At 42.7% G+C, this 27,612-nt stretch overlaps 1 protein-coding gene across 1 annotated transcript in view; it reads left to right on the forward strand.

Annotated features, from left to right (window-relative positions):
* Window positions 1–27,612, forward strand: part of obscna (obscurin, cytoskeletal calmodulin and titin-interacting RhoGEF a) — an 81,507-nt gene that overhangs the window by 15,847 nt on the left and 38,048 nt on the right. Inside the window, exons 20-38 of the mRNA XM_065008498.1 lie at window positions 66–341; window positions 511–777; window positions 5,594–5,860; window positions 6,077–6,343; window positions 6,466–6,735; window positions 6,955–7,221; window positions 7,472–7,738; window positions 8,096–8,362; window positions 8,673–8,942; window positions 9,176–9,454; window positions 9,583–9,840; window positions 10,007–10,273; window positions 11,097–11,360; window positions 12,574–12,840; window positions 13,704–13,967; window positions 15,177–15,443; window positions 16,798–17,061; window positions 18,290–18,556; window positions 18,709–18,972. Of these exons, the coding sequence (XP_064864570.1) occupies window positions 66–341; window positions 511–777; window positions 5,594–5,860; window positions 6,077–6,343; window positions 6,466–6,735; window positions 6,955–7,221; window positions 7,472–7,738; window positions 8,096–8,362; window positions 8,673–8,942; window positions 9,176–9,454; window positions 9,583–9,840; window positions 10,007–10,273; window positions 11,097–11,360; window positions 12,574–12,840; window positions 13,704–13,967; window positions 15,177–15,443; window positions 16,798–17,061; window positions 18,290–18,556; window positions 18,709–18,972 (5,079 nt within the window). The remainder of the gene's footprint in view (window positions 1–65; window positions 342–510; window positions 778–5,593; window positions 5,861–6,076; window positions 6,344–6,465; window positions 6,736–6,954; window positions 7,222–7,471; window positions 7,739–8,095; window positions 8,363–8,672; window positions 8,943–9,175; window positions 9,455–9,582; window positions 9,841–10,006; window positions 10,274–11,096; window positions 11,361–12,573; window positions 12,841–13,703; window positions 13,968–15,176; window positions 15,444–16,797; window positions 17,062–18,289; window positions 18,557–18,708; window positions 18,973–27,612) is intronic.

Raw genomic sequence — 27,612 nt, forward strand, 5'->3', positions numbered from 1 at the left:
GGCTGTTCTAGCTTTCAGTACATTCAATGTTCACTCTATGATGAAATTGTTTTTTTCCCCCCAAGCTGTACCTGCCACCTTCAAAGTGGGTCTGAAGAACCAGGAGGCCCCAGAGGAGGGCAGCATAACCCTGCACTGTGAGCTGTCTAAGGCTGGGGTCTCAGTGGAGTGGTGGAGGGGGGAGACAGAACTGTCCCAAGACCTGTCTGGAGGAAAGTACCAGATGAAACTGGAGGGGAAAATAGCTGAGATGACCATTACCAATGTGCAACCGGAGGACATAGGGAAGTACAGCTGTGTCACTGGAGACCAGAAGACCACCGCTGAAGTTAAAGTGCAGGGTAAGAAACATTTGATATCAATGCTTTTCCTTCTAAATAAGATAATTTACTTCTTTAGGTTAGAGGTGGAAGGGTTGAGTGACTCCCGCTTTGAGACCATAAAAAGAGTAGGTTTCTATTTGTACTTCTTGCGCTCATACAATATGAACCAATGTTAATGTTTCCACAGCTCTCCCTGTAATGTTCACACAAGAGGTCCAGAACGTGGTGATCAAAGAGGGGGACAGTGGGGAGTTCTGGTGTGAGCTCTCCAAGCCTGGTGACCCAGTGGACTGGAGGAGGGGCAGAGTCATCCTGAAGTCTGGAGACAAATATGAGATGAGGCAGGAGGGACGCATCACTAAACTGCTCATCCATAACGTGGAGGAGAGGGATGCTGGGAAATACACCTGTAAGAGTCGAGATGCCAAGTCAACTGCTGAACTGACCGTAACGGGTGAGTCAGACCAAAGCTATGAATGCACTCTCAGACATTTTTCTTTTAATGTGTGGTCTGTGAACATGGCTAGATTTTTGATTAACCATGACTTCATTATGATGAAATACAAATTCCTGCGTGCATTTGTGGTACTGTACATCCAGGGGAATCTTCAGTCCAGTGTGATAAACAAGAGAGGTTAAATTACTTACAGTTCTGTCGTGTCTTTGGCTATGCCGGATTAAGTGATATGACATATGACAATAATTTCTCTGCAATTAATATCACCTGATTGAGCTAATCATGTAAATGTAATTAACTAGAGAGTCGGGCACCACGAAATAATATTTATAGAGCTGTTATCTTCCGAATAAACTCTTAAAGACCTAGTAATATTTTACATCAATAGCAGTCAATATCAATCGTCATCTTACTTCAGTCTCATCTGAAAGTTGTAAATTCTTGGTGATCTGCATGAACCCTGGCTAACAATTTGAATCAGTAATACAAAATTGGGTTTAATTATTTATTTACTAAGCACCTAACTAATCACACAGAATTACACATACATATAGTTAAATCATAACTTTATTACAAATTACGTCATAAAGGAAAAAGTCCCTAGCAGGCGGAACAGATATGACAGCTTGTTACACAAAAGAAAAAGGGGCTGGGTTGAGTGAAGGAGCAGGAAGACTGAGGAACAAAGGGAAGAAGCTGGGCTATCGTAAATACAGTATATTATGCATTCTAAATTACCGCCCATTTGGAAAAGGAAAATGCAATAAATATTTACTCTGAGCTGCGCTTCGTTAGGTTGGTGGAAGATGGAAGGCCGTGTTGCCAAACCAAGTCCTTTGAAGAATGTCTCTGGTGGTCAATTGGATACGTTGTAGTAACGTTGTTGTGTGATAGACGGGAGACTCTGACTGTTCCTTCCTAACCCTCGTTTGCAGCGGCTGTTGCTAACTCAACGGCTAGGAGGTATCACTTCTGTAGTGAATAAGAGTTCAAAGTTCATACCATTCGCAACCAAAGCTCACGCTGATGTTGGCTTTGTTCTGTAGTTATTATCTGAACCATTCTGACATAGGACCGTCGTCCTACATCCCCCAGAACAGGAAGTTCTATTATCGTCAAGGGCTTATATAGGAAGGGGGAGGAGGGCGTATTTGAAAAGTTTTATAGCCCATGTCCCTTCACAGGGCGGGCCACTGATTGAGCAGCCCTATCTTATGAAATCCCACATCTCACATTTTAGAAGCTAAAATCAAATTTCATTCCATCACAAATAATTTCATATTCAAACATTTAAATTGAACAACAATTTCATGTGAATCCGATAACTCTGATGTGTAGACTTTCCACTGTAGAGTTTATGTCATCTTATCATTGATGAGAATGTCTCAGATGACAACCGAACTGACATCATATTCATTAAGTACCACCGCATATGTTCAATTGTTTGGATTACCAGAATATAGTTCATCCCCCCCCCCACCTACTGATGTTCCCAGAATCTCTATGTTAACCAAGGGTTTTGCAAATGTAACCTCAGTAGGGTAGAGAGAGGAAAAAGGTGGGAAGAGGTATTTATGACTGTTATAAACCTACCCCCCAGGCCAACGTCATGACAGTTCTTTTTCTTCCTGTGTACCTATGATTTAAGTACTCAGCACTGAAAGAGCTTTGTCCCTTACTTGTAACTGTTTGGTTACCTGCTTATTGTCCTGTAAAAGGTTAATAGATCAGAGTCCTTGAATATGAACGTTATCAGGCAAGTTCAAGGTCCAGAATGCTCTATATGATTTAATCCTTTACAGGACATTTATGACTGGGATTACTGCAATCAAAGTTTCTTGAAACCACTGTGCGCAGAAAACAAATCCTCAGATCAGTGTTACTGCGAGTCTTTTTGTGGTTGCTGTCTGTGTGTAAGTTGTGAGGCGTGCAGAAAATGGATCGCTGTGGTCGTTATCCTCTTGCACAAGCTTTTCAGTGATCCAAAGAGGCTGCCTAAGTAATCGTATGTCTGGGGCACACAACTTGCAATAAGTAGGCATATCCAGGGCTGTGGCGGTTATGAAATGTCTTTAGCCGGTGATTGTCATGCAAATAACTGTCAGTCTCACGGTAATTGACCGCTGATTAACTTAAACACATGTAGCAACTCCTGGCTTCCGCACATAGCCCACAAGCCCCCGATGCAGACCTTTGGAGCATCTAGTTAAATAAAGGATTAAATAAAAATCGACATTTTAAAAAGTCTAATAGACCCATGTAATATAGCCTACACCTTCACAATAAATCCATTCTTTATTTTAGACCGGTCTAAAGAAGCATGATATGAAGAAGATGTAGTCTATTTCAGAAGAACAGAATAGCATTCTCTGAGTTGTCCTTATGTTAGGTCCTGATCTGGTTATACCAAATGGCTGTGGGCTACACTTGTTCATTTAGCAGACAAGATTTGCTTAGAATTCCTTGGCATTATTTTATAGTATGAATAATACAGTTGAACAAGGCTGAATAAAATAGAAAGGATATTTTCTCCAAACAATTTGAGGGAGTGAGCAAATATGGCTGTTCTGTGTTGAGCGGTATTCCTATATGCTTAATGTAGAGTTATTAATGTAACTTTAGTTGTTCTACAAACGTTGGGCTAAATATTTAGATTTTTATGCGACTCTAATGATGATTTGAAAAAAGTTGCTTGAAAGGCATGAGCTCTGCTTTGTTTTTTTGCGCAGGCTACACACACTACGTCAGTCACTTATTCACAATTTGATAATAATGCCTAGAATTTAACGGAAGCATCCCCTTTGTGCGGCGTACTGCACCGTAATAAAATCCATGCCTTTTGTGCCAGTGGCCGTTGTACCTCTCTCTCTGAGTGCTGAGCGCTCCGAATCACCTCTCACTCACATGGCTCTCCATCAAGTGATCGGGGTCTTTCTCACAGGCTACAAGTGAAGACAGACACATCGGGGACTCAACTGCGCGCGCCCTTATCCAATTCCGAGGTGCGTTTTGAAGATATTGGAAGAACTGTCCATATTTACTTTTCGTCAGCCAACAAGATGAGTAGGCCTAACGAACAGCAAAAGCACTAGCCTATGTCAATCAACTATCCCCCACAGTAAAAAAGTTGACCTATTTTGTGTGAGAAATAAATATTCCAAACATAGTCTGGGACAGTTGTGGGGTGCAATAGATCCCAAATTAATACAACCACTAGCATCAAAAACCTTTTTTATGCAATGTGGCTGATGCAACAGATCAGAACGTTCAGCTTAAAATGTTGATAAACTATTAGGCTATTTCTTCACATTATAAACACCATTATCAAAAGTGACCCAAATTCAATTATGCATGTAATGCTTTTATTATAAAGGGGAATTTTTATGGTGAAAGTTATCTTTCCCAAACTTGAAACTCATACATTTCTTATGTATGCCAGTTAGGCTTTACACCCCTTGTAAAGTGGACTAATGTGCTTAATTTTAAGAAGTTATTTGGCCACTTTAGTTGTGATACAAACCTTATCAAAACATATAGGCCTATGGGCTAGCCTACATGAGGTGTGCGACTATGATTAGAAGAAATCGGGGGAAAAATGTGTTGTTTTTTATGCGGGGCATCATTCAAATCAAATGTATTTATGAAGCCCTTCTTACATCAGCTGATATTTCAAAGTGCTGTACAGAAACCCAGCCTTTAACCCCAAACAGCAAGCAATGCAGGTGTAGACGCACGGTGGCTAGGAAAAACTCCCTCCCTGATAATATACAGCAAGCAATGCAGGTGTAGAAGAGATAGGCTAATATTGTCACCCATCAGACTATTGTTGATTTAATCTTGCCTTTACATATACTAAAAAATATGTGTGAAATTTGTTTTGATTTAGAATGGACCATTATCATGCACTTGTATCGAAACAGGGACAACAGGAAGAAATATATGTCATCTATGCATTTAAATAGTGAATGGAGGACGCTTTTCATATGGTTCATTTTCATGCAAGCCAGGTAGGCTATACTCCTATTGTAAATATAAACAATGTGCTTAATATTAGGAAAGTTGAGAAATAAATCTATAAGGCCTAGCCTATAGAAAGCTGATAGGATCCTCCTCTTTTTAGTAGAGGCCATCACTCTGTTTTCTCGCGCAATTGCATAGACTATAGAAATGTTGCACAACATGAGCTCTCATAGGCTCTCATGAAGTGTTTGATTCGATTTTTGATAACATTTGCATTGATGCCAGAGTGATTAGTGGGGCAATAGAGCGCTGAGTACCAGGCAGTTAGCAAGTTTGGTAGGCTACTAATGACCATCAGCAGCATCATAGCTTGGAGAAGCCTAATTACCGTGACTAAACGGCCACGTGGAATTTGACTACATTCATAACTTGTGACCGCCAGCCCTAGGCATACCACATTTAACTCTCCACAAAAAAACAGTGCAAAATGAATGGGACGTTGCTAAGGAGACCGTGCATGTTCATCACTGATTCTTCAATGAGCAACGAGCCAGTAAAATGCCCTGTTGCCTGTAGCAATGTGCCTGAGAACCAATAATAACATTGTCTCGCAGCGCTGCTCTGAAAGTGAAAGAATAAACCGGATGCTGCATCAAAAAAAAGATGTCTCGTCATTGAAGAAGAGTACTGTATTTCAGCTTCCATTCCACCCCAGGAAATCCAAAAGCTCTTCTGGATTAGTGAATTCTCTCTGTGACAGAAGCACAAGCATAAAGCATGACATGGACTAGCCCATTGCCCTTTCCACGTGCAAGTTGTACCACCACTCACTACTGTTCCTGGTTTTCCTCAGGCCCACCCCCCACTTTCAAAGAACAGCTGAGGAACGTGGAAGTTGAGGAGGGTAAGACTGTGACGCTACACTGTGAACTGTCTAAAGCAGCAGCCTCAGTTGAGTGGAAGAGGGGAGCAAAGCTGTTGACGAATGTAGCCAAGTACCAGATGAGGAAGAAAGATTTACTGGTGGAATTGAAGATTATCGACGCAAATCTGGAGGACAGTGGGGTTTACGCCTGTATTTGTGGCGAACAAAAGACCACAGCAACTGTTACAATAAAGGGTGGGTATATTTTGGTTATGTTAAGTGCAGAAGTCATGAGTTGTTTGATGTCTTACGGAGATGTTGGAGAAAGCTTGAATGTTTAATTGGGAAAATGGACTGCAGATTTAATCAATAGGACACACGTTTCGTATTCAATCCCAGTCGCTTACATAAACAAAGGGAAATGTAGGTTTCATGTAGGTTTTGACTAACCTCTCCTATGGTGTCTTTCAGCTCACCCGGTCACATTTATAGAAGAGTTGAGGAACGTTCAGGTTGAGGAGGGCAACACTGTGACGTTGCGCTGCGAGCTCTCCAAACCAGGGTTGTCGGTTGAATGGAGGAGAGGAACAGCTCTTCTGCAGAACGGAGAGAAGTACCAGATGAAGCAGAAAGATGCAACGTTGGAGCTGGTCATCAGGAAAACCTTGCCCGAGGACAGTGGTGTCTACAGCTGCGTGTTGGAAGACCAGCAAACCTTCGCCACCATCATTATCACTGGTAGGAGGAACACTTTTTGTTGTTGTTGTTGTTGAAAAATGTGTCTTCTTGACATTCAAAATTCACAGTGTACCCTTCAATCCCACACGCGGTTGATGTTATGGGTTTGTATCATTCTTCAGCCATCCCAGCCACTTTCAAACAGACGTTGAAAAACCAAGAGGCTCTAGAAGAGGGCAGCGTGACGTTGCGCTGTGAGCTGTCTAAATCGGGGGTCCCTGTGGTGTGGCTGAAGGGAGAGGAGCTGCTGAGGGAAGGTGAGCGGCACCAGATGAAGCAGGAGGGCAGGACCGTGGAGATGGTCATCAGGAGTGCGGTCCTTCAGGATGCTGGGGAGTACAGCTGTGTCACAGCCTGCAACGTCAAGACGACAGCTGATATCAAAGTTAGGGGTATGTTCCAAAACTGACGTTCAGGCCTGTGCTTCTGAAAATGTCAATGTCTTTAAATGTCGTGTTTGGATTAAGTGAATTTTCCATAAGGAGGGATGGGGATACACATGAGATGAATCATTGACCCTGCTTGTCAAATAACATGCCACTGATGGATAGAAATCAAAGCAGTTGAGCCAAATGATGTTTCTCACAGTCTTAAATATGTGTTCTTGTCAGCTCTCCCTGTAAAATTCACACAAGAGGTCCAGAACGTGGTGATCAAAGAGGGGGACAGTGGGGAGTTCTGGTGTGAGCTCTCCAAGCCTGGTGACCCAGTGGACTGGAGGAGGGGCAGAGTCATCCTGAAGTCTGGAGACAAATATGAGATGAGGCAGGAGGGACGCATCACTAAACTGCTCATCCATAACGTGGAGGAGAGGGATGCTGGGAAATACACCTGTAAGAGTCGAGATGCCCAGTCAACTGCTGAACTGACCGTGACGGGTGAGTCAGACTGGTTATATTGATACACTTTGAGTATACACTTAGTTATATGTTGTTAATATGTATGCAACAAAAATATACTGTATAAACCCTCGAAGACATAGGCCTTGTACATGCCCTTTGTATTTGTTACTGTATCTGCTTGCAGTTTCTGATATTTCATGGGTCTGTGCAGTAACTGAGTTTGACACTTTTCCGCTGTGAGGACTTTATATGAGTTTTACGATTTACATTTGCTTGTTGTCCCCAGCTCCCCCCGTCACGTTCAAGGTGAAGTTGAAGAACCAGGAAGTCGAGGAGGAGAACAGTGTGACGTTATTCTGCGAGCTCTCTAAACCAGGGCTGACGGCAGAGTGGAGAAAAGGAGAGGAGCTGCTGAAGAATGGAATAAAGTACCAGATAAAGAAGAGAGAGGCAGCGATGGAACTGACAATAAGGAATGCAGTGCTCGAGGACACCGGATTCTACAGCTGTGTTTACGCAGAAGCCAAAACCACCGCCACTGTCAACATCACCCGTAAGAGGAGTTGCTCTTGGTTTGCTATAACTTTATTTAACTTTATGGGTGAAGGCCTCCCTCTGTTAAGCCTGGTTCCTGTTAAAGGGATATTTTATAAAAAAATTATCATTTGCATATAATTTGCATAACAATCACCGTTTTTGCTCTGTACTGAAAGTGCTCTTAAATCTTGAAAACTCAACAGCTGACATGCGACATTTATGGGGATTGTATTAACAGTGAATTTATATATATATATTTTTTTACAATAAACAAAATATTAAAATATAGTTTTTGAGTAAAATATCCCTTTAAGCACATAATGACATATTTGCAAACCACTACTAATGGTTGGTTTGGATCTCATGTCCTCAGCCATTCCTGTCACCTTCAAGATGGGTCTTAAAAACCAGGAGGCCTCAGAGGGGGGCATCGTGACCTTGCGCTGTGAGCTGTCTAAAGCTGGGGTCCCGGTGGAGTGGTGGAAAGGGGAGGAGGAGGTGAGCCCTGGAGGAAGGTACCAGATGAAGCTGGAGGGAAAGATAGCAGAGTTGCACATTAAAAACATCCAGCCAGAGGACGTGGGGGAGTACAGCTGTATATTCGGAGATCAGAAAACCACTGCTGAAGTCAACGTGAGAGGTACGCTACTGTTGTCTGGCTGTCATTTTGTGTTTGTTGGACATGAAATGCTCATTTACCAGGAAACAAAGAGTTGATGTATGGGCCTCCCCAGCAACTGTACCAAAGTGTTCTACAATACGCAATAGGCAAGAGGTCAATGCAATTGCTCTCTCTAGGAAAAAAACAATACATATTCAATATATTCTAGAACAATGTTTTGCCATGACAGACAAATCGTAGCCTACACAGTATTGTATATACACTGTATAGTGCAATGGCCCCAAAGGACAAGGCATTTTCTGATGATGTCGCTCTCTGGTACATACAGCTGCTGCCTCAGTGTTCTTTGAGAAGGAGCTGGAGAGCAATGTGGTGATGGAGGGGAAGTCCCTGGTCCTCTCCTGTGAGGTATCCAGTGCCACTGTCCCCGTCACCTGGAAGAAGGACGCCTGCCTGGTCACAGATGGGGAGAGGTTCATTGTAAAAAAGAAAGGTCCCGTTCACACCCTGGAGATCGAGAAGCTGAGTCTGGAGGACGCCGGGGAGTACAGCTGCATCACTAGGGGAAAGAAGACCACAGCCATGCTGGTTGTGAAAGGTAGGCCTAACCCAATCTTAGTGGGGGCTGAAGTAAATCTACAGTACTGCATATCCTCTTTAAACTTTCAAAATTATAGGAGCACAATGAGTCTTTGTTTCACCCTGTTTTGGTATGTGATTAATGTGGGTAGAGGATAGCTTATATCTTTCCACAAATATTCATCTCATCTCTGTATGGCTTGCTACATTAACCTATTAAAAATGCTCCGGAGTCTAACTCTTTCTCTACAGAGCGGGTGAAAATATTGTCCGGACTGAAGGACATGAAAGTCTCAGCCGGGCAGGACGCAGTGTTTGTGTGTGAGCTGTCCCACGCCGAGGTGAGTGAAGGCGAGTGGTGGCTGGGCTCCAGCCCACTGCAGAAGAACGAAATGAACCAGATGAGCTTTGAGGGCCACCAACACTGCCTGGTCTTGACCATGACCACCCCGGAGGAGACCGGGACCGTGGCCTTCGTGGTTGGGGAGGAGAGAACCTCTGCCCAACTGCTAGTTGTCCCCAAACCCAAAGGTGTGCTGCCTCTGTTAATTTGTTTATGGACAGTACAATGCAAAATTATTATCTTTAACCACTCATACAGTATGTGTATGCAATTAGGCAACATTTACTTAGTTTAATCTGTTTCCTGTCTCTGCCAGTACACATTGAGAAGAAGCCCCAGGACATTGACATCATGGAAGGGGAGACAGCCACCTTATCCTGTACGACCTCTGACCTCATTACCCCTGTCACATGGAGAAGGAACAACATGCCCCTCCTGAACGGAGACAAGTATGAGACGCGTAAGAAGGGCAAGCTCAACCTCCTGCTCATCCATGAGACGGAACCAGAGGACTCTGGGATATACTCTTGTGACACTGGAGACATGCAGAGCGATGCCAATCTGACGGTCAATGGTAAAGACATAAAGCAACACTGTTTTTCTGTACCTTAGTTAGAGTACGTTATTCTTTGACTTATCCTCGTGGGCCATTCTATGGGGATATTCTGGAAGTGCAATACTCACCTTAAGATGTATTTTATGAACATGTGAGTGAAACTAACTTTCTTCCATCTACCCAGAGCTACCACCGTACTTCGCGGAGGAGCTGCAGGCTGTGGAGGCTGAGGAAGGGGGCACAGCTTTTCTGTTTTGTGAGCTGTCTAAGCCCGGAGTCCCAGTCCAGTGGAGGAAAGGCCGGCTGCCTCTCAGGCCCAACAGGAAGTACCAGATGAAGCAGGATGGCTGCGTGTTTCAGCTACACATCCTGGAGCTGAAGTCCGAGGACAGTGGCAGCTACTCGTGCCAGGCAGGCTGTGTGGAGACCACCGCCTCTGTGTCTGTGAAAGGTATGTGTGTGATTGGTTGAGTAATGGCACACACCTGCTGCATGTAGAGGACTCACACCTCATCAAATCAAATCATCTTGTATTCGTCTCATGTGCCGAATACAACAGTGAAATGCTTTATTACGAGGCCCTAACCAACAATGCAGTTTTAAAAAATACAGATAAGAACAAGAGATAAAAGAAACAAGTAATTGAATAGCAGCAGTGAAATAACAATAGCGAGACTATATACAGGGGGGTACCGATCCAGAGTCAATGTGCGGGGGGCACTGGATATTTGAGGTAGTATGTACATGTAGGTAGAGTTATTAAAGTGACTATGCATAGATGACAACAGAGAGTAGCAGTGGTGTAAAGAGGGAGTGAGAAGGGTTGGGGGGCACTGCAAATAGTCTGGGTAGCCATTTGACTAGATGTTCAGGAGTTTTATGGCTTGGGCGTAGAAGCTGTTTAAAAGCCTCCAGTACCATTTGCCATGCGGTAGCAGAGATGACAGTTTATGACTAGGGTGGCTGGAGTCTTTGACAATTTTTAAGGCCTTCTTCTGACACCGCCTGGTATAGAGGTCTTGGATGGCAGGAAGCTTGGCCCCAGTGATGTACTGGGTCGTTCGCACCACCCTCTGCAGTGCATTGCGGTCAGAGGACGAGCAGTTGCCGTACCAGGCAGTGATGCAACCAGTCAGGATGCTCTCGATGGTGCAGCTGTACAACAGCTCAACACGGTCATATTCAGTGCAACAAAACTCCAAGAAGTATAAACTATAAACACAAATATATTTGTACTGTACACATTTTGAGAGTTGACTTTCCTCTGTGTCCAGTTAAAGTACTCATTGAGAAGAAGCCCCGGGACACCGTCGTCATGGAAGGGGAGACGGCGACCTTATCCTGTACGACGTCTGACCTCACTACACCTGTCACATGGAGACGCAACAACATGCCCCTACTTAACGGAGACAAGTATGAAAACCGTAAGGAGGGCAAGCTCAACCTCCTTCTCATCCACAATGTGGACCCAGATGACTCTGGCATATACTCCTGTGATACTGGAGACATGAAGAGCAGCGCCAATCTGACTGTCACAGGTAAGGATTTCCCACCATCTAGAGAGAAGCAACATAACCAGGAACTCGGGTTTATCTCAGGGGGTCACAATATTCAGAATTCTTTCTGTGTATTACTCACCCTAACATTGGTCAAATGGAACATAAATGTGTAAGAGAGGGCAACAATGGGAGGGTGGGACAAGAGGGATTGGGTTGTGGAGATGGGTTGTGGAGAGGGATGTATTTGGTTTGGGAGACAGAGAAGGAAGAACATAATAATACTAAGAATTAGACAGGACCCAAATGTAACAGGTATCGATCGGTATTAGTAAACATGAATATAAAATAAACATATTTGCAGGTTTTCTCCTGATATACCTGACCAATATTGAAAACTCAATGCCCTCTTTGCTAAAAATATTTTCAGAATCACTAACATCTCAGGATATAAAATGATCGTGGAAAAACCAAAATAATGGAGAAAAAAAAGAATACCTCATGACATACAGCAATCCTTTAAGTGGATAACAAAACATATGAAATACTTAGGATGCTTAATAAGTGACAACAAACAACAAATATATAAAGATAACATTATTCCATTACTCAACAGTATGAAATATGATCTAATAAAATGGAATAATCTTCCCATAAACCTTACAGGTAGATTACATTTCTTTAGACTGGCATGACTCCCAAAGTTTTTGCATTTATTTTCGGTAATACAATTACCCCACCGAAGACGTTCTTTAAAAAAGTATACTCGTCATAAAATCCATAGAATAAAATGGAAAGTTTTACATCTTCCTAAGTCTGAGGCTGGTTTTAACCTTCCAGACTTGGAATTGTATCAACTCACTACCCAAGACTTTGACTTGCTACATATAGTTAAATGCTCTAAAGAGGATCAATGGGTACATACTGAAGATGTGCATGCTCATCCCCAGAATCTTTTCACGTGTCTATTTTCAAAGGATAAAGCTAAGAACATAAATAACTTTATGTTTTAATAAGGACACTATAACAATATGGTGGAAAAATGTACGTACTCTGCAAGAACCAATATCTCTCCCTAAAAACACAACCTTATTGAACAATCCTTTGGAAAGCTTTTCAGAATTCACTGATGAATTGATCCACATCTTACAATATTACAGTACAATATTTGAATAATCTCTTTCTATTACTCAGCCTAACATTGGTCAAATGGAACATAGATTTGGAATTCCCTTATTGTCTTCCAACTACCCAGAGCTGGCTCCATGCTTTGAAGAAGAGCTGCAGGCTGTGGAGGCTGAGGAAGGAGGCACGGCCTTCCTTTCCTGTGAGCTGTCTAAGCCCGGAGTCCCAGTCCAGTGGAGTAAGGGCCGACTGCCTCTCAGGCCCAACAGGAAGTACCAGATGAAACAGGACGGCTGCGTGTTTCAGCTACACATCCTGGAGCTGAAGTCCGAGGACAGTGGCAGCTACTCGTGCCAGGCAGGCTGTGTGGAGACCACCGCCTCTGTGTCTGTGAAAGGTATGTGTGTGATTGGTTGTGTAATATCACACACCTGCAGCATGTAGAGGACTCATACCTCATCAAATCAAATCATCTTGTATTCGTTTCATGTGCCGAATACAACAGTGAAATGCTTTATTACGAGGCCCTAACTAACAATGCAGTTTAAAAAAAATACAGATAAGAACAAGAGATAAAAGTAACAAGTAGATTACAGATAGATTTACAGGTAGATTGAAAAGCAGCAGTGAAATAACAATAGCGAGACTATATACAGGGTGGTACAGATACAATGTGCGGGAACACTGGATATTTGAGGTAGTATGTACATGTAGGTAGAGTTATTAAAGTGACTATGCATAGATGACAACAGAGAGTAGCAGTGGTATAAAGAGGGAGTGAGAAGGGTTGGGGAGGCACTGCAAATATTCTGGGTAGCCATTTGACTAGATGTTCAGGAGTCTTATGGCTTGGGGGTAGAAGCTGTTTAAAAGCCTCTTCGACCTAAACTTGGCTCTCCTGTACCACTTGCCGTGCGGTAGCAAAGAAGTCAGTCTATGACTAGTGTTGCTGGAGTCTTTGACAATTTTAAGGGCCTTCTTCTGACACCGCCTGGTATAGAGGTCTTGGATAGCAGGAAGCTTGGCCCCAGTGATGTACTGGGCCGTTCGCACCACCCTCTGCAGTGCATTGCGGTCTGAGGCCGAGCAGTTTCCGTACCAGGCAGTGATGGAACCAGTCAGGATGCTCTCGATGGTGCAGCTGTGCAACAGCTCATCACAGTCATATTCAGTGCAACAAAACTCCAAGAAGTATAAACTATAAACACAAATATATATGTACTGTACACATTTTGAGAGTTGACTTTCCTCTGTGTCCAGTTAAAGTACTCATTGAGAAGAAGCCCCGGGACACCGTCGTCATGGAAGGGGAGACGGCGACCTTATCCTGTACGACGTCTGACCTCACTACACCTGTCACATGGAGACGCAACAACATGCCCCTACTTAACGGAGACAAGTATGAGAACTGTAAGGAGGGCAAGCTCAACCTGCTTCTCATCCACAATGTGGACCCAGATGACTCTGGCATATACTCCTGTGATACTGGAGACATGCAGAGCAGCGCCAATCTGACTGTCACAGGTAAGGATTTCCCACCATCTAGAGAGAAGCAACATAACCAGGAACTCAGGTTTATCTCAGGGGGTCACAATATTCAGAATTCTTTCTGTGTATTACTCACCCTAACATTGGTCAAATGGAACATAGATGTGTAAGAGAGGGCAACAATGGGAGGGTGGGACAAGAGGGATTGGGTTGTGGAGATGGGTTGTGGAGAGGGATGTATTTGGTTTGGGAGACAGAGAAGGAAGAACATAATAATACTAAGAATTAGACAAGACCCAAATGTAACAGGTATAGGTATTAGTAAACATGAATATAAAATAAACATATTTGCAGGTGATCTCCTGATATACCTGACCAATATTGAAAACTCAATGCCCTCTTTGCTAAAAATATTTTCAGAATCACTAACATCTCAGGATATAAAATTCTCGTGGAAAAGACAAAATAATGGAAAAAATAATAATACCTCATGACATACAGCAATCGTTTAAGTGGATAACAAAACATATGAAATACTTAGGATGCTTAATAAGTGACAACAAACAACAAATATATAAAGATAACATTATTCCATTACTCAACAGTATGAAATATGATCTAATAAAATGGAATAATCTTCCCATAAACCTTACAGGTAGATTACATTTCTTTAGACTGGCATGACTCCCAAAGTTTTTGCATTTATTTTCGGTAATACCAAATACCCCACCGAAGACGTTATTTAAAAATGTATACTCGTCATAAAATCCATAGAAAAAAAGGAAAGTTTTACATCTTCCTACGTCTGAGGCTGGTTTTAACCTTCCAGACTTGGAATTGTATCAACTCACTACCCAAGACTTTGACTTGCTACATATAGTTAAATGCTCTAAAGAGGATCAATGGGTACATACTGAAGATGTGCATGCTCATCCCCAGAATCTTTTCACGTGTCTATTTTCAAAGGATAAAGCTAAGAACATAAATAACTTTATGTTTTAATAAGGACACTATAACAATATGGTGGAAAAATGTACGTACTCTGCAAGAACCAATATCTCTCCCTAAAAACACAACCTTATTGAACAATCCTTTGGAAAGCTTTTCAGAATTCACTGATGAATTGATCCACATCTTACAATATTACAGTACAATATTTGGAATAATCTCTTTCTATTACTCAGCCTAACATTGGTCAAATGGAACATAGATTTGGAATTCCCTTATTGTCTTCCAACTACCCAGAGCTGGCTCCATGCTTTGAAGAAGAGCTTCAGGCTGTGGAGGCTGAGGAAGGAGGCACGGCCTTCCTTTCCTGTGAGCTGTCTAAGCCCGGAGTCCCAGTCCAGTGGAGTAAGGGCCGGCTGCCTCTCAGGCCCAACAGGAAGTACCAGATGAAACAGGACGGCTGCGTGTTTCAGCTACACATCCTGGAGCTGAAGTCCGAGGACAGTGGCAGCTACTCGTGCCAGGCAGGCTGTGTGGAGACCACCGCCTCTGTGTCTGTGAAAGGTATGTGTGTGATTGGTTGTGTAATAGCACACACCTGCAGCATGTAGAGGACTCATATCTCATCAAATCAAATCAACTTGTATTGGTCTCATGCGCCGAACAGTGAAACGCTTTATTACGAGGCCCTAACCAACAATGCAGTTTTAACAAATACAGATAAGAACAAGAGATAAAAGTAACAAGTAGATTACAGATAGATTTACAGGTAGATTGAATAGCAGCAGTGAAATAACAATAGCGAGACTATATACAGGGTGGTACAGATACAGAGTCAATCTGCGGGGGCACTGGATATTTGAGGTAGTATGTACATGTAGGTAGAGTTATTAAAGTGACTATGCATAGATGACAACAGAAAATGGAAGAAGTTCAAGATGACGGTCAATCACCCTCGGTCTGGGGCTCCATGCAAGATCTCAACTCAGGGGGCATCAATGATCATGAGGAAGGTGAGGGATCAGCCCAGAACTACACGGCAGGACCTGGTCAATCACCTGAAGAGAGCTGGGACCACAGTCTCAAAGAAAACCATTAGTAACACACTACGCCGTCATGGATTAAAATCCTGCAGCGCACGCAAGGTCCCTCTGCTCAAGCCAGCGCATGTCCAGGCCCGTCTGAAGTTTGCCAATGACAGTCTGGATGATCCAGATGATGATCCAGATGGTCAGAATATACTAAAATCTCAGGATATAACAAGTAATTGAATAGCAGCAGTGAAATAACAATAGCGAGACTATATACAGGGGGGTACCGATACAGAGTCAATGTGCGGGGGGCACTGGATATTTGAGGTAGTATGTACATGTAGGTAGAGTTATTAAAGTGACTATGCATAGATGACAACAGAGAGTAGCAGTGGTGTAAAGAGGGAGTGAGAAGGGTTGGAAGGCACTGCAAATAGTCTGGGTAGCCATTTGACTAGATGTTCAGGAGTTTTATGGCTTGGGGGTAGAAGCTGTTTAAAAGCCTCTTGGACCTAGACTTGGCGCTCCGGTACCACTTGCCGTGTGGTAGCAGAGATGACAGTTTATGACTAGGGTGGCTGGAGTCTTTGACAATTTTTAAGGCCTTCTTCTGACACCGCCTGGTATAGAGGTCTTGGATGGCAGGAAGCTTGGCCCCAGTGATGTACTGGGTCGTTCGCACCACCCTCTGCAGTGCATTGCGGTCAGAGGACGAGCAGTTGCCGTACCAGGCAGTGATGCAACCAGTGTGAACTCTCGATGGTGCAGCTGTACAACAGCTCATCACGGTCATATTCAGTGCAACAAAACTCCAAGAAGTATAAACTATAAACACAAATATATATGTACTGTACACATTTTGAGAGTTGACTTTCCTCTGTGTCCAGTTAAAGTACTCATTGAGAAGAAGCCCCGGGACACCGTCGTCATGGAAGGGGAGACGGCGACCTTATCCTGTACGACGTCTGACCTAACTACCCCTGTCACATGGAGACGCAACAACATGCCCCTACTGAACGGAGACAAGTATGAGAACCGTAAGGAGGGCAAGCTCAACCTCCTTCTCATCCACAATGTGGACCCAGATGACTCTGGCATATACTCCTGTGATACTGGAGACATGCAGAGCAGCGTCAATCTGACTGTCACAGGTAAGGATTTCCCACCATCTAGAGAGAAGCAACATAACCAGGAACTCAGGTTTATCTCAGGGGGTCACAATATTCAGAATTCTTTCTGTGTATTACTCACCCTAACATTGGTCAAATGGAACATAGATGTGTAAGAGAGGGCAACAATGGGAGGGTGGGAAAAGCTTGAATTGGGTGGAGTAAATAGGGGAGAACTGGGACAGAGTTGTGGAGAGGGATGTTTTTGGTTTGGGAGATAGAGAAGGAAGAACATAATAATACTAAGAATTAGACAGGACCCAAATATAACAGGTATCGATCGGTATTAGTAAACATGAATATAAAATTAACATATTTGCAGGTTTTCTCCTGATATACCTGACCAATTTTGAAAACTCAAAGCCCTCTTTGCTAAAAATATTTTCAGAATCACTAACATCTCAGGATATAAAATGATCGTGGAAAAGACAAAATAATGGAAAAAATAATAATACCTCATGACATACAGCAATCGTTTAAGTGGATAACAAAACATATGAAATACTTAGGATGCTTAATAAGTGACAACAAACAAAAAATATATAAAGATAACATTATTCCATTACTCAACAGTATGAAATATGATCTAATAAAATGGAATAATCTTCCCATAAACCTTACAGGTAGATTACATTTCTTTAGACTGGCATGACTCCCAAAGTTTTTGCATTTATTTTCGGTAATACCAAATACCCCACCGAAGACGTTATTTAAAAATGTATACTCGTCATAAAATCCATAGAAAAAAAGGAAAGTTTTACATCTTCCTACGTCTGAGGCTGGTTTTAATCTTCCAGACTTGGAATTGTATCAACTCACTACCCAAGACTTTGACTTGCTACATATAGTTAAATGCTCTAAAGAGGATCAATGGGTACATACTGAAGATGTGCATGCTCATCCCCAGAATCTTTTCACGTGTCTATTTTCAAAGGATAAAGCTAAGAACATAAATAACTTTATATTTTAAGAACACTATAACAATATGGTGGATAAATGTACGTACTCTGCAAGAACCAATATCTCTCCCTAAAAACACAACCTTATTGAACAATCCTTTGGAAAGCTTTTCAGAATTCACTGATAAATTGATCCACATCTTACAATATTACAGTACAATATTTTGAATAATCTCTTTCTATTACTCACCCTAACATTGGTCAAATGGAACATAGATTTGGAATTCCCTTATTGTCTTCCAACTACCCAGAGCTGGCTCCATGCTTTGAAGAAGAGCTGCAGGCTGTGGAGGCTGAGGAAGGAGGCACGGCCTTCCTTTCCTGTGAGCTGTCTAAGCCTGGAGTCCCAGTCCAGTGGAGTAAGGGCCGGCTGCCTCTCAGGCCCAACAGGAAGTACCAGATGAAACAGGACGGCTGCGTGTTTCAGCTACACATCCTGGAGCTGAAGTCCGAAGACAGTGGCAGCTACTCGTGCCAGGCAGGCTGTGTGGAGACCACCGCCTCTGTGTCTGTGAAAGGTATGTGTGTGATTGGTTGTGTAATAGCACACACCTGCTGCATGTAGAGGACTCATACCTCATCACGGTCATATTCAGTACAACAAATCTCCAAGAAGTATAAACACTAATATGTGTACACATTTTGAGAGTTGACTCTACTCTGTGTCCAGTTAAAGTACTCATTGAGAAGAAGCCCCATGATACCGTCATCATGGAAGGAGAGACGGCGACCTTATCCTGTACGACCTCTGACCTCACTACCCCTGTCACATGGAGACGCAATAACGTTCCCCTACTGAACGGAGACAAGTATGAGAACCGTAAGGAGGGCAAGCTCAACCTCCTTCTCATCCACAATGTGGACCCAGATGACTCTGGGATATACTCCTGTGATACTGGAGACATGCAGAGCAGCGCCAATCTGACTGTCACAGGTAAGGATTTCCTATCAGAGAACTAACATATCCAGGGACTTATCTTGTGGTTATTTCCTTTATTATCAAATGAGGAGATACAAACTTATCACACAAGTCAGAGTTATACTTAAACTAAATCTTTATTCACTTATTAATAAGAAACGCATTCACTCACAAGTGAATGATGTGAGTGCTCTACAATAACGATGGCTGGTCGACGAACCACCCTTAGATGAGTCATCGAGAGCCCCGAGACAAAGTATACAAAGATCTTTCATAGCAAAGATACACCCCCTTAGTCTACATGACAAACAACAGATGTGTGGAATGGGTCACAAGGTTGGGATTTGTATGAAAGAAATAATCATTCACAGCAGAAGGTATCTGCTGTAAAGACTTTTCTCATTGTGTGGAAATCAGGGTCTGGCCCCCAAAACAAGCTTCCCCTCATAATTATCCATAACCGAGCCATCTCCACCCTGGTACCTCCCGGCACACAAACATCAACTCATGCTTTATCACCAAACGCATGGTAAATCCACTGTCAGCATTAAGCCCCAGAGGACCGCTCAGTTCACACAGACACAATATACTTCTAAGAAACCACTATTCTGTTGCAACCATTTGATGCAATAACAGTATTATAACATCATTGGGAATGATGTAAACATTGAAAAATTGTTAACAAATTATCTGCAGTTTAAATCGAAGTACATTTTTCATCAGTACGAAACAAATCATCATGTTGATGCTAAGCATACTCCCCTAGGTCAGCATGGTGGAAATAACTATTTCCATCCCAGAAACTAAAATGAGCATATCTTATTGGACAAATCAAAGTAGTGAATCCTGGTTTATTGTGCTGGTGCGTAATGAACATAACCCAGGACAAGCATCATGATTCCATTATTTATAAGGCTACTCCTATAGATCACTTAGATTAGGATCATTTTCACTCTCAGGATCAGAGTTCACCCTCTCCATTCACCAGGACATGCTGAGAATAGTGTCAACATCTTTAGTACACAACAACAATCAAAACAATCAATCAATCCGTAATACATGAATTGCTTCACTCATATGGTTATTAACGTACTAAACTCAAATCAATCAGTCAGTTTTAAAAATCATTCCGTTTCCAAATCGTAATCAAAACCCAACTAATTATCCAACCCAAATTTAGAATGACAATGTTTAGGGATTCACATTGGTCCTAACACTCAAAGTTAAAACCCTCAATATAACACACATCAACATTGGCAAAGTGTACATGTATATTAACGTACAGTATAATTATCCTACAATTCTAGTGTTACGTTTATTATCGCGATTATAATTACAGATCATTATCTTAATGCATTCTTAATCTAAATTACTATACATTTTGCAGTGTGTAGATGACCCAAAATATATATATATTTTTTAGACAAGCCTAAATAAATTATGGGCACGGTTTCTTCTGCCGTTTTTTCATTGGTTCCTCTTCAGATAGCTTCAAAGTTGAAGGCCCGTGATAATGTCCCAATTTCAATGTCTCACCTGAGCTGCCATCACCAGCGTACCAGCGACATGAGAGACGTTTGGAAGAGATCTCTCTCCATGCGGACTCCTATCACACTACTGAGGGAAAAGGCATGAGAGAAAAAACAGTTGATAGCTCCGATTGGATGCTGTACACCGGGTGCAGGCTCGGACTCAGGTCTCTCGGTAGAAATGGTGCAGACAGGGCCGTATTGAATGCCTTTGTCGCTCTTCTTCAGCCGGTTAGAGGGAGTTTTGAGGTTCACACTGTTCTCGGCCGAATTATCGCTGCCATGCATCAAGACACCATGTGACGGCACCTTTCATGATAACCTCGAGAGAGAGAGGACAGATCAGAACAACAGCTTAGTTCAGTTCATTTCTGATTCAGGAAATCCAGACAAATTATGACTTTTCCCAATTATTCTTGATACAAATCTCTATGTCAAAGAGAATAACAACACATTCTGTTGAACTATTTTTTTCAAATTGGCTGACACTCCCCATCACATTGTCAACTTCATCGCAGAGCCACGGGATTTTTGATTTATTTGACCTTTATTTAGTTGAGAACAAGTTCTCATATTCAACTGCGACCTGGCCAAGATAAAGCATTGCAATTCGACACATACAACAACACAGAGTTACACATGGAATAAACAAAACATAGTCAATAATACAGCAGAACAAAAGAAAACAAAAAGTCTATGTACATTGAGTGTAAATGAGGTAAGGGAGTTAAGGCAATAAATAGGCCATGTTGGCGAAGTAATTACAATATAGCAATTTAAACACTGGAATGGTAGATGTGTAGAAGATGGATGTGCAAGTAGAGATACTGGGGTGCAAAGGAGCAAGATAAATAAATAAAATACTGTATGGGGATTAGGTAGGTAGATAGATGGGCTGTTTACAGATGGGCTATGTACAGGTGCAGTGATCTGTGAGCTGCTCTGACAGCTGGTGCTTAAAGCTAGTGAGGGAGATATGAGTCTCCAGCTTCAGAGATTTTTGCAGTTCGTTCCAGTCATTGGCAGCAGAGAACTGGAAGGAAAGACGACCAAAGGAGGAATTGGCTTTGGGGGTGACCAGTGAGATATACCTGCTGGAGCGCGTGCTATGAGTGGGTGCTGCTATGGTGACCAGTGAGCTGAGATAAGGCGGGGCTTTACCTAGCAGAGACTTGTAGATAACCTGTAGCCAGTGGGTTTGGCGACGAGTATGAAGCGTGGGCCAACCAACGAGAGCGTACAGGTCGCAATAGTGGGTAGTGTATGGGGATTTGGTGACAAAACGGATGGCACTGTGATAGACTGCATCCAGTTTGTAGTTGTCCACGTATTCTAAGTCAGAGCCATCCAGAGTAGTGATGCTGGATGGGTTAGCAGGTGCGGGGAGGGATCCGTTGAATAGCATGCATTTAGTTTTCCCTGCGCTTCAGAGCAGTTGGAGGCCATGGAAGGAGAGTTGCATGGCATTGAAGCTCGTCTGGAGGTTAGTTAACACAGTTCCAAAGAGGGGCCAGAAGTATACAGAATGGTGTCGTCTGCATAGAGGTGTACCAGAGAATCACCAGCAGCATGAGCAACATCATTGATGTATACAGAGAAGAGAGTCGGCCCGAGGATTGAACCCTGTGGCACCCCCATAGAGACTGCCAGAGGTCCAGACAACAGGCCCTTCGATTTGACACACTGAGCTCTATCAGAGAAGTAGTTGGTAAACCAGGCGAGGCAATCATTTGAGAAACCAAGGCTGTCGAGTCTGCCAATAAGAATGTGGTGATTGACAGAGTCGAAAGCCTTGGCCAGGTCGATGAATATGGTTGCACAGTAATGTCTCTTATCGATGGCGGTTATGATGTCGTTTAGGACCTTGAGCGTGGCTGAGGTGCACCCATGACGAGCTCTGAAACCAGATAGCATAGTGTAGAAGGTACGGTGGGATTCGAAATGGTCGTTAATCTGTTTGTTAACTTGGCTTTCGAAGACCTTAGAAAGACAGGGTAGGATAGATATAGGTCTGTAGCAGATTGAGTCTAGAGTGTCACCCCGTTTGAAGTGGGGGATGACCGCGGCAGCTTTCCAATCTTTGGGAATCTCAGACGATACGAAAGAGACGTTGAACAGGCTAGTAATAGGGGTTGCAACAATTTTGGCAGATAATTTTAGAAAGAGAGGGTCCAGATTGTCTAGCCCGGCTGATTTGTAGGGGTCCAGATTTTGCAGCTCTTTCAGAACATCAGCTATGTGGATTTGGGTAAATGAGAAATGGTGGGGGCTTTGGCGGGTTGCTGTGGAGGGTGCCGGGCAGTTGACCAGGTTAGGGGTAGCCAGGTGGAAAGCATGTCCAGTCGTAGAGAAATGCTTAATGAAATTCTTAATTATAGTGGATTTATTGATGGTGACAGTGTTTCCTGGCCTCAGAGCAGTGGGCAGCTGGGAGGAGGAGCCCTTATTCTCCATGGACTTTACAGTGTCCCAGAACTTTTTTGAGTTAGTACTACAGGATGCAAATTTCTGTTTGAAAAAGCTAGCCTTAGCTTTCCTAACTGCCTGTGTATATTTGTTCCTAACTTCCCTGAGAAGTTGCATATCACGGGGGCTATTCGATGCTAATGCAGAATGCCACAGGATGATTTTGTGCTGGTCAAGGGCAGACAGGTCTGGAGTGAACCAAGGACTATTTCAATTCCTAGTTCTAATTTTTTTGAATGGGGCATGCATTTAAGATGGTGAGGAAGGCACTTTTAAAGAATAGCCAGGAATCATCTACTGACGGGATGAGGTCAATGTCATTCCAGGATACCCCGGCCAGGTCAATTAGAATGGCCAGCTCGCAGAAGTGTTTTAGGGAGCGTTTGACAGTGATGAGGGGTGATCGTTTGGTCGCAGACCCATTACGGATGGGCAATGAGGCAGTGATTCGTGAGATCTTGATTGAAAACAGCAGAGGTGTATTTGGAGGGCGAGTTAGTTAGGATGACATCTATGAGGGTGCCCGTGTTTATGGATTTTAAGTTGTACCTGGTAGGTTCATTGATAATTAGTGTGAGATTGAGGGCATCAAGCTTGGATTGTAGGATGGCCAGGGTGTTAAGCATGTCCCCGTTTAGGTCACCTAGTAGCACGAGCTCAGAAGATAGATGGGGGGCAATCAATTCACATATGGTATCGAGGGCACAGCTGGGGGCAGAGGGAGGTCTATAGCAAGCGGCAACAGTGAGAGACTTGTTTTTGGAAAGGTGCATTTTTAGAAGTAGAAGGTCAAATTGTTTGGGTACAGACTTGGATTGTAATACAGAACTCTGCAGGCTCTTTGCAGTAGATTGCAACACCGGCCCCTTTGGCAGTTCTATCTTGGCGGAAAATGTTATAGTTAGCAATGGAGATTAAGGTTTTTGGTGGTTTTCCTAAACCAGGATTCAGATACGGCTAGCTAAGAGATCCGGGTTAGCAGAGTGTGCAAAAGCAGTGAGTAAAACAAACTTAGGGAGTAGGCTTCTAATGTTAACATGCATGTAACCAAGGCTTTTACGGTTACAGAAGTCAACCGATGAGAGCACCTGGGGAGTGGGAGTGGAGCTAGGCTCTGCAGGGCCTGGAGTAACCTCTACATCACCAGAGGAACAGAGGAGAAGTAGGATAAGGGTACGGCTAAAAGCTATTCAAACTGGCCCTCTAGCACGTTCGGAACAGAGAGTAAAAGGAGCAGATTTCTGGGCACGATAGCATAGATTCGAGGCATAGTGTACAGACAAGGGTAGGATGTAAGATAAGGTAGGATGTGAGCACATTGTAAACCCAGGCATTGAGTAAGAGAGATATAGTCTCTAGAGATGTTTAAACTAGGTGATGTCATCGCATATGTAGGAGGTGGGATAACATGGTTGGTTAAGGCATATTGAGCAGGGCTAGAGGCTCTACAGTGAAATAAGACAGTAATCACTAACCAGGACAGTAATGGACGAGGCATATTGATATTAGAGAAAGGCATGTGTAGCCAAGTAAACATATGGGTCCACAGCGATTCAGACAGTTAGCAGGCCGATGCTAACACGCCAACAGTTAGTAGGCCGGGGCTAAACAAGCTAGCAGTTAGCAGACCGGGTTATCAAGCAAGCAGTTACCAGGGGCTAGCAGTTACCAGACCGGTGCAGGCAAGCTTGCAGTTAGTTGACCGGGGCTAGCAAGTTAGCCTTTGGGGGAGGTCGCGATGGGGGTAAGTCTGTTTTTGCCTCGTCGTGCGGTGACGTCGACAGACCAGTCGTGGAGTTAGTAGGGTTCCAAGTAGCTCTAAGTAGCTAGCAGGTTAGCAGAATGGGCCTTCAGCGGGCGTCGCGCCTGAGGGGCCTGTTGGAATCCTCGGGCAGGTTATGTCGGTATTAGAGTCGTAGAGGATCGATGGGGTTCCGTGCCCCGTACCGGCAGTAGAAGGGGTCCGGATATTGTAGCCCAGCAAATGACCAATGATATGTGTCTTTGAGTCTACTAACGCTCCGATCATCCTCCACTGACTCGGCGCTGTTTACGTCTCTATGGTGTCCCCTCACACAGGACCACACTCAGAGCCTACGTAACAGAGGCTTTTCTTAAAAACTTGACTTTGTGTGGTTCGCTCACCTATTTAAACAAAAAAAACTATTTTCGGGATGTGGTATCCACTCGGCTCGCTACCTCTCAGATCTTAGGCGGGTCCATCTACTCCGTTCACGAAGTGTGGTCTCCCTGAGATTGCAAGTTTGAGGGATCCCTTGTGCACGATTTACCCAGGTCGTCAGGAGCGGTCACCAAGTGAAGATTCACATCCCCGTCTCCAAATGTCGTGGTTAATTCCTTTATTATCAAACGAGGAGAGACAAACAAATCACACAAATCAGAGTTAAACTGGGTCTTCATTTCCTGTGGCAGTCCTCATGAGAGCCAGTTTCATCATAGCACTTGATGGTTTTTGCGACTGCACTTGAAGTAACTTTCAAAGTAATTTACATTTTCCGGATTGACTGACCTTCATGTCTTAAAGTAATGATGGATTGTCATTTCTATTTGATTATTTGAGTTGTTATTGTCATAATATAGACTTGGTCTTTTATCAAATAGGGCTGTATTCTGTATATTCTGTATATTGGCTCAAACTGATTGGCACAACTGATTGGCTAAAACGCATTAAAATTGAATGAAATTCCAGAAAGTAACTTTTAACAAGGCACACCTGTTAATTGAAATGCATTCCAAGTGACTACCTCATGAAGCTGGTTGAGAGAATGCCAAGAGTGTGCAAAGCTATCATCAAGGCAAAGGGTGGCTACTTTGAAGAATCTAAAATATACACTATCGTTCAAAAGTTTGAAATGCCCTTGTTGCCACTTAGAAATGCCACTTAGAAATGCCCTTGTTTTTGAAAGAAAAGCAAACAAAAAAAAATTGTCCATTAAAATGACTTGAAATTGATCAGAATGTAACGCTCGTCTGATGAAGAAGGAGTGGACCAAAGCGGAGCGTGGTACGTGTTCATGATATGTATTAAAATCTGAAGACTAGAACAAAAAAAAACTAAGCGAAACGAACAGTTCTGTAAGGTAACTAAAACTTTACAGAAAACAACTACCCACAAACCCAGGTGGGAAAAAGGCTACCTAAGTATGATTCTAAATCAGAGACAACGATAGACAGCTGCCTCTGATTGAGAACCACACCCGGCCAAACACAAAGAAATAGAAAACATAGAAATAAAGAAACTATAATGCCCACCCTAGTCACACCCTGGCCTAACCAAAATAGAGAATAAAAGCCTCTCTATGGCCAGGGCGTGACACAGAAATATAGTGTAGACATGGTTAATGTTGTAAATGACTATTGTAGCTGGAAACGGCTGATTTTTAATGGAATATCTACATAGGTTTAGAGAGGCCCATTATCAGCAACCATCACTCCTGTGTTCCAATGGCACGTAATGTTAGCTAATCCAAGTTTATCGTTTTAAAAGGCTAATTGATCACTTTTTACCTTTTGAAAGGTAGTGTATTTGTATTTGTTCAACACTTTTTTGCTTGATTCCATATGTGTTATTTCATAGTTTTGATGTCTATGCTATTATTCTACAAAGTAGAAAATAGTACAAATAAAGAAAAACCCTTGAATGAGTAGGTGTGTCCAAACCTTGGACTGTTACTGTATGTAATGTATAAAATAACTGTTTTATACTGTGATTCTCCCCTTCTATGGAATGCCCGCTGCCTTCATATGTCATTTTGACATATTCTATACAAGTAAAGACCAACCATATCCAATGTATCACATGGAATATGCACAGGGAAAAAAGCATCTGGTTTGCAAACACTTAAAGAGATTTTCAGCAGATATGGTTTTCTTGCAAGAGTTAATTTTTTTTTAAATGAGAAATTGAACATCTAAAGAGGAGCTGGGTTGGAGAGGCCTATGCTGCCACCTACTGTAGTAACAGCATAGGTGTAGGCATCCTGGTAAATGAGAGTTACCATTTCCCCTTATATCCCAGCACATGGACCAAAAAGGCCATTTTCTAAAATTGAGTTAATTGTACTTTACATGGTGAAAAATACACATTGATTTCATAGTATATCCCACCAGTGGCAAATCTGGTGTTTTTTAGATGTAATTCATACTATATTAGATCAAATCCAGACAGGAACTATTATTTTAGCATGTGACCTAAATCATACATTCGATAAGATTGACTGACGTAGTAATAAAAAAGGGAGCCTCCAAAGAAGCTGAAAAATGTTATCTCTACAAATACTTTACAGGACACCTGCAGATGACTATTCCCACCTACAAAAGACTATTCCTTTTTTCTCTCAAGAGAAACGCTATTCAAGAATTGACTACATTTTTTTTCTCTAAAAAGGCACTCAGCAATTTACTGGATAAAGAAAAATCATGATATAGTGATACTGGATCATTCTCCGGTATCATGCTTAATTACACCAATAGAAAATGCACTTAGCGACAGAATTTGGAGAATGAACAGCGCGCATCTTATAGACCCGAAATGCGTTAAATATGTAAACGAAAGACTAAAACCTTTACCGTTACAAATGCAGACAGAGAGGACAGGGAAAAGCTGACCCCTGATATAATTTGCGATTCCTTTAAGGCG

The sequence above is a fragment of the Oncorhynchus nerka genome, linkage group LG24 (genome assembly GCF_034236695.1).
Source record: "Oncorhynchus nerka isolate Pitt River linkage group LG24, Oner_Uvic_2.0, whole genome shotgun sequence".
NCBI classification, from domain to species: domain Eukaryota; kingdom Metazoa; phylum Chordata; class Actinopteri; order Salmoniformes; family Salmonidae; genus Oncorhynchus; species Oncorhynchus nerka.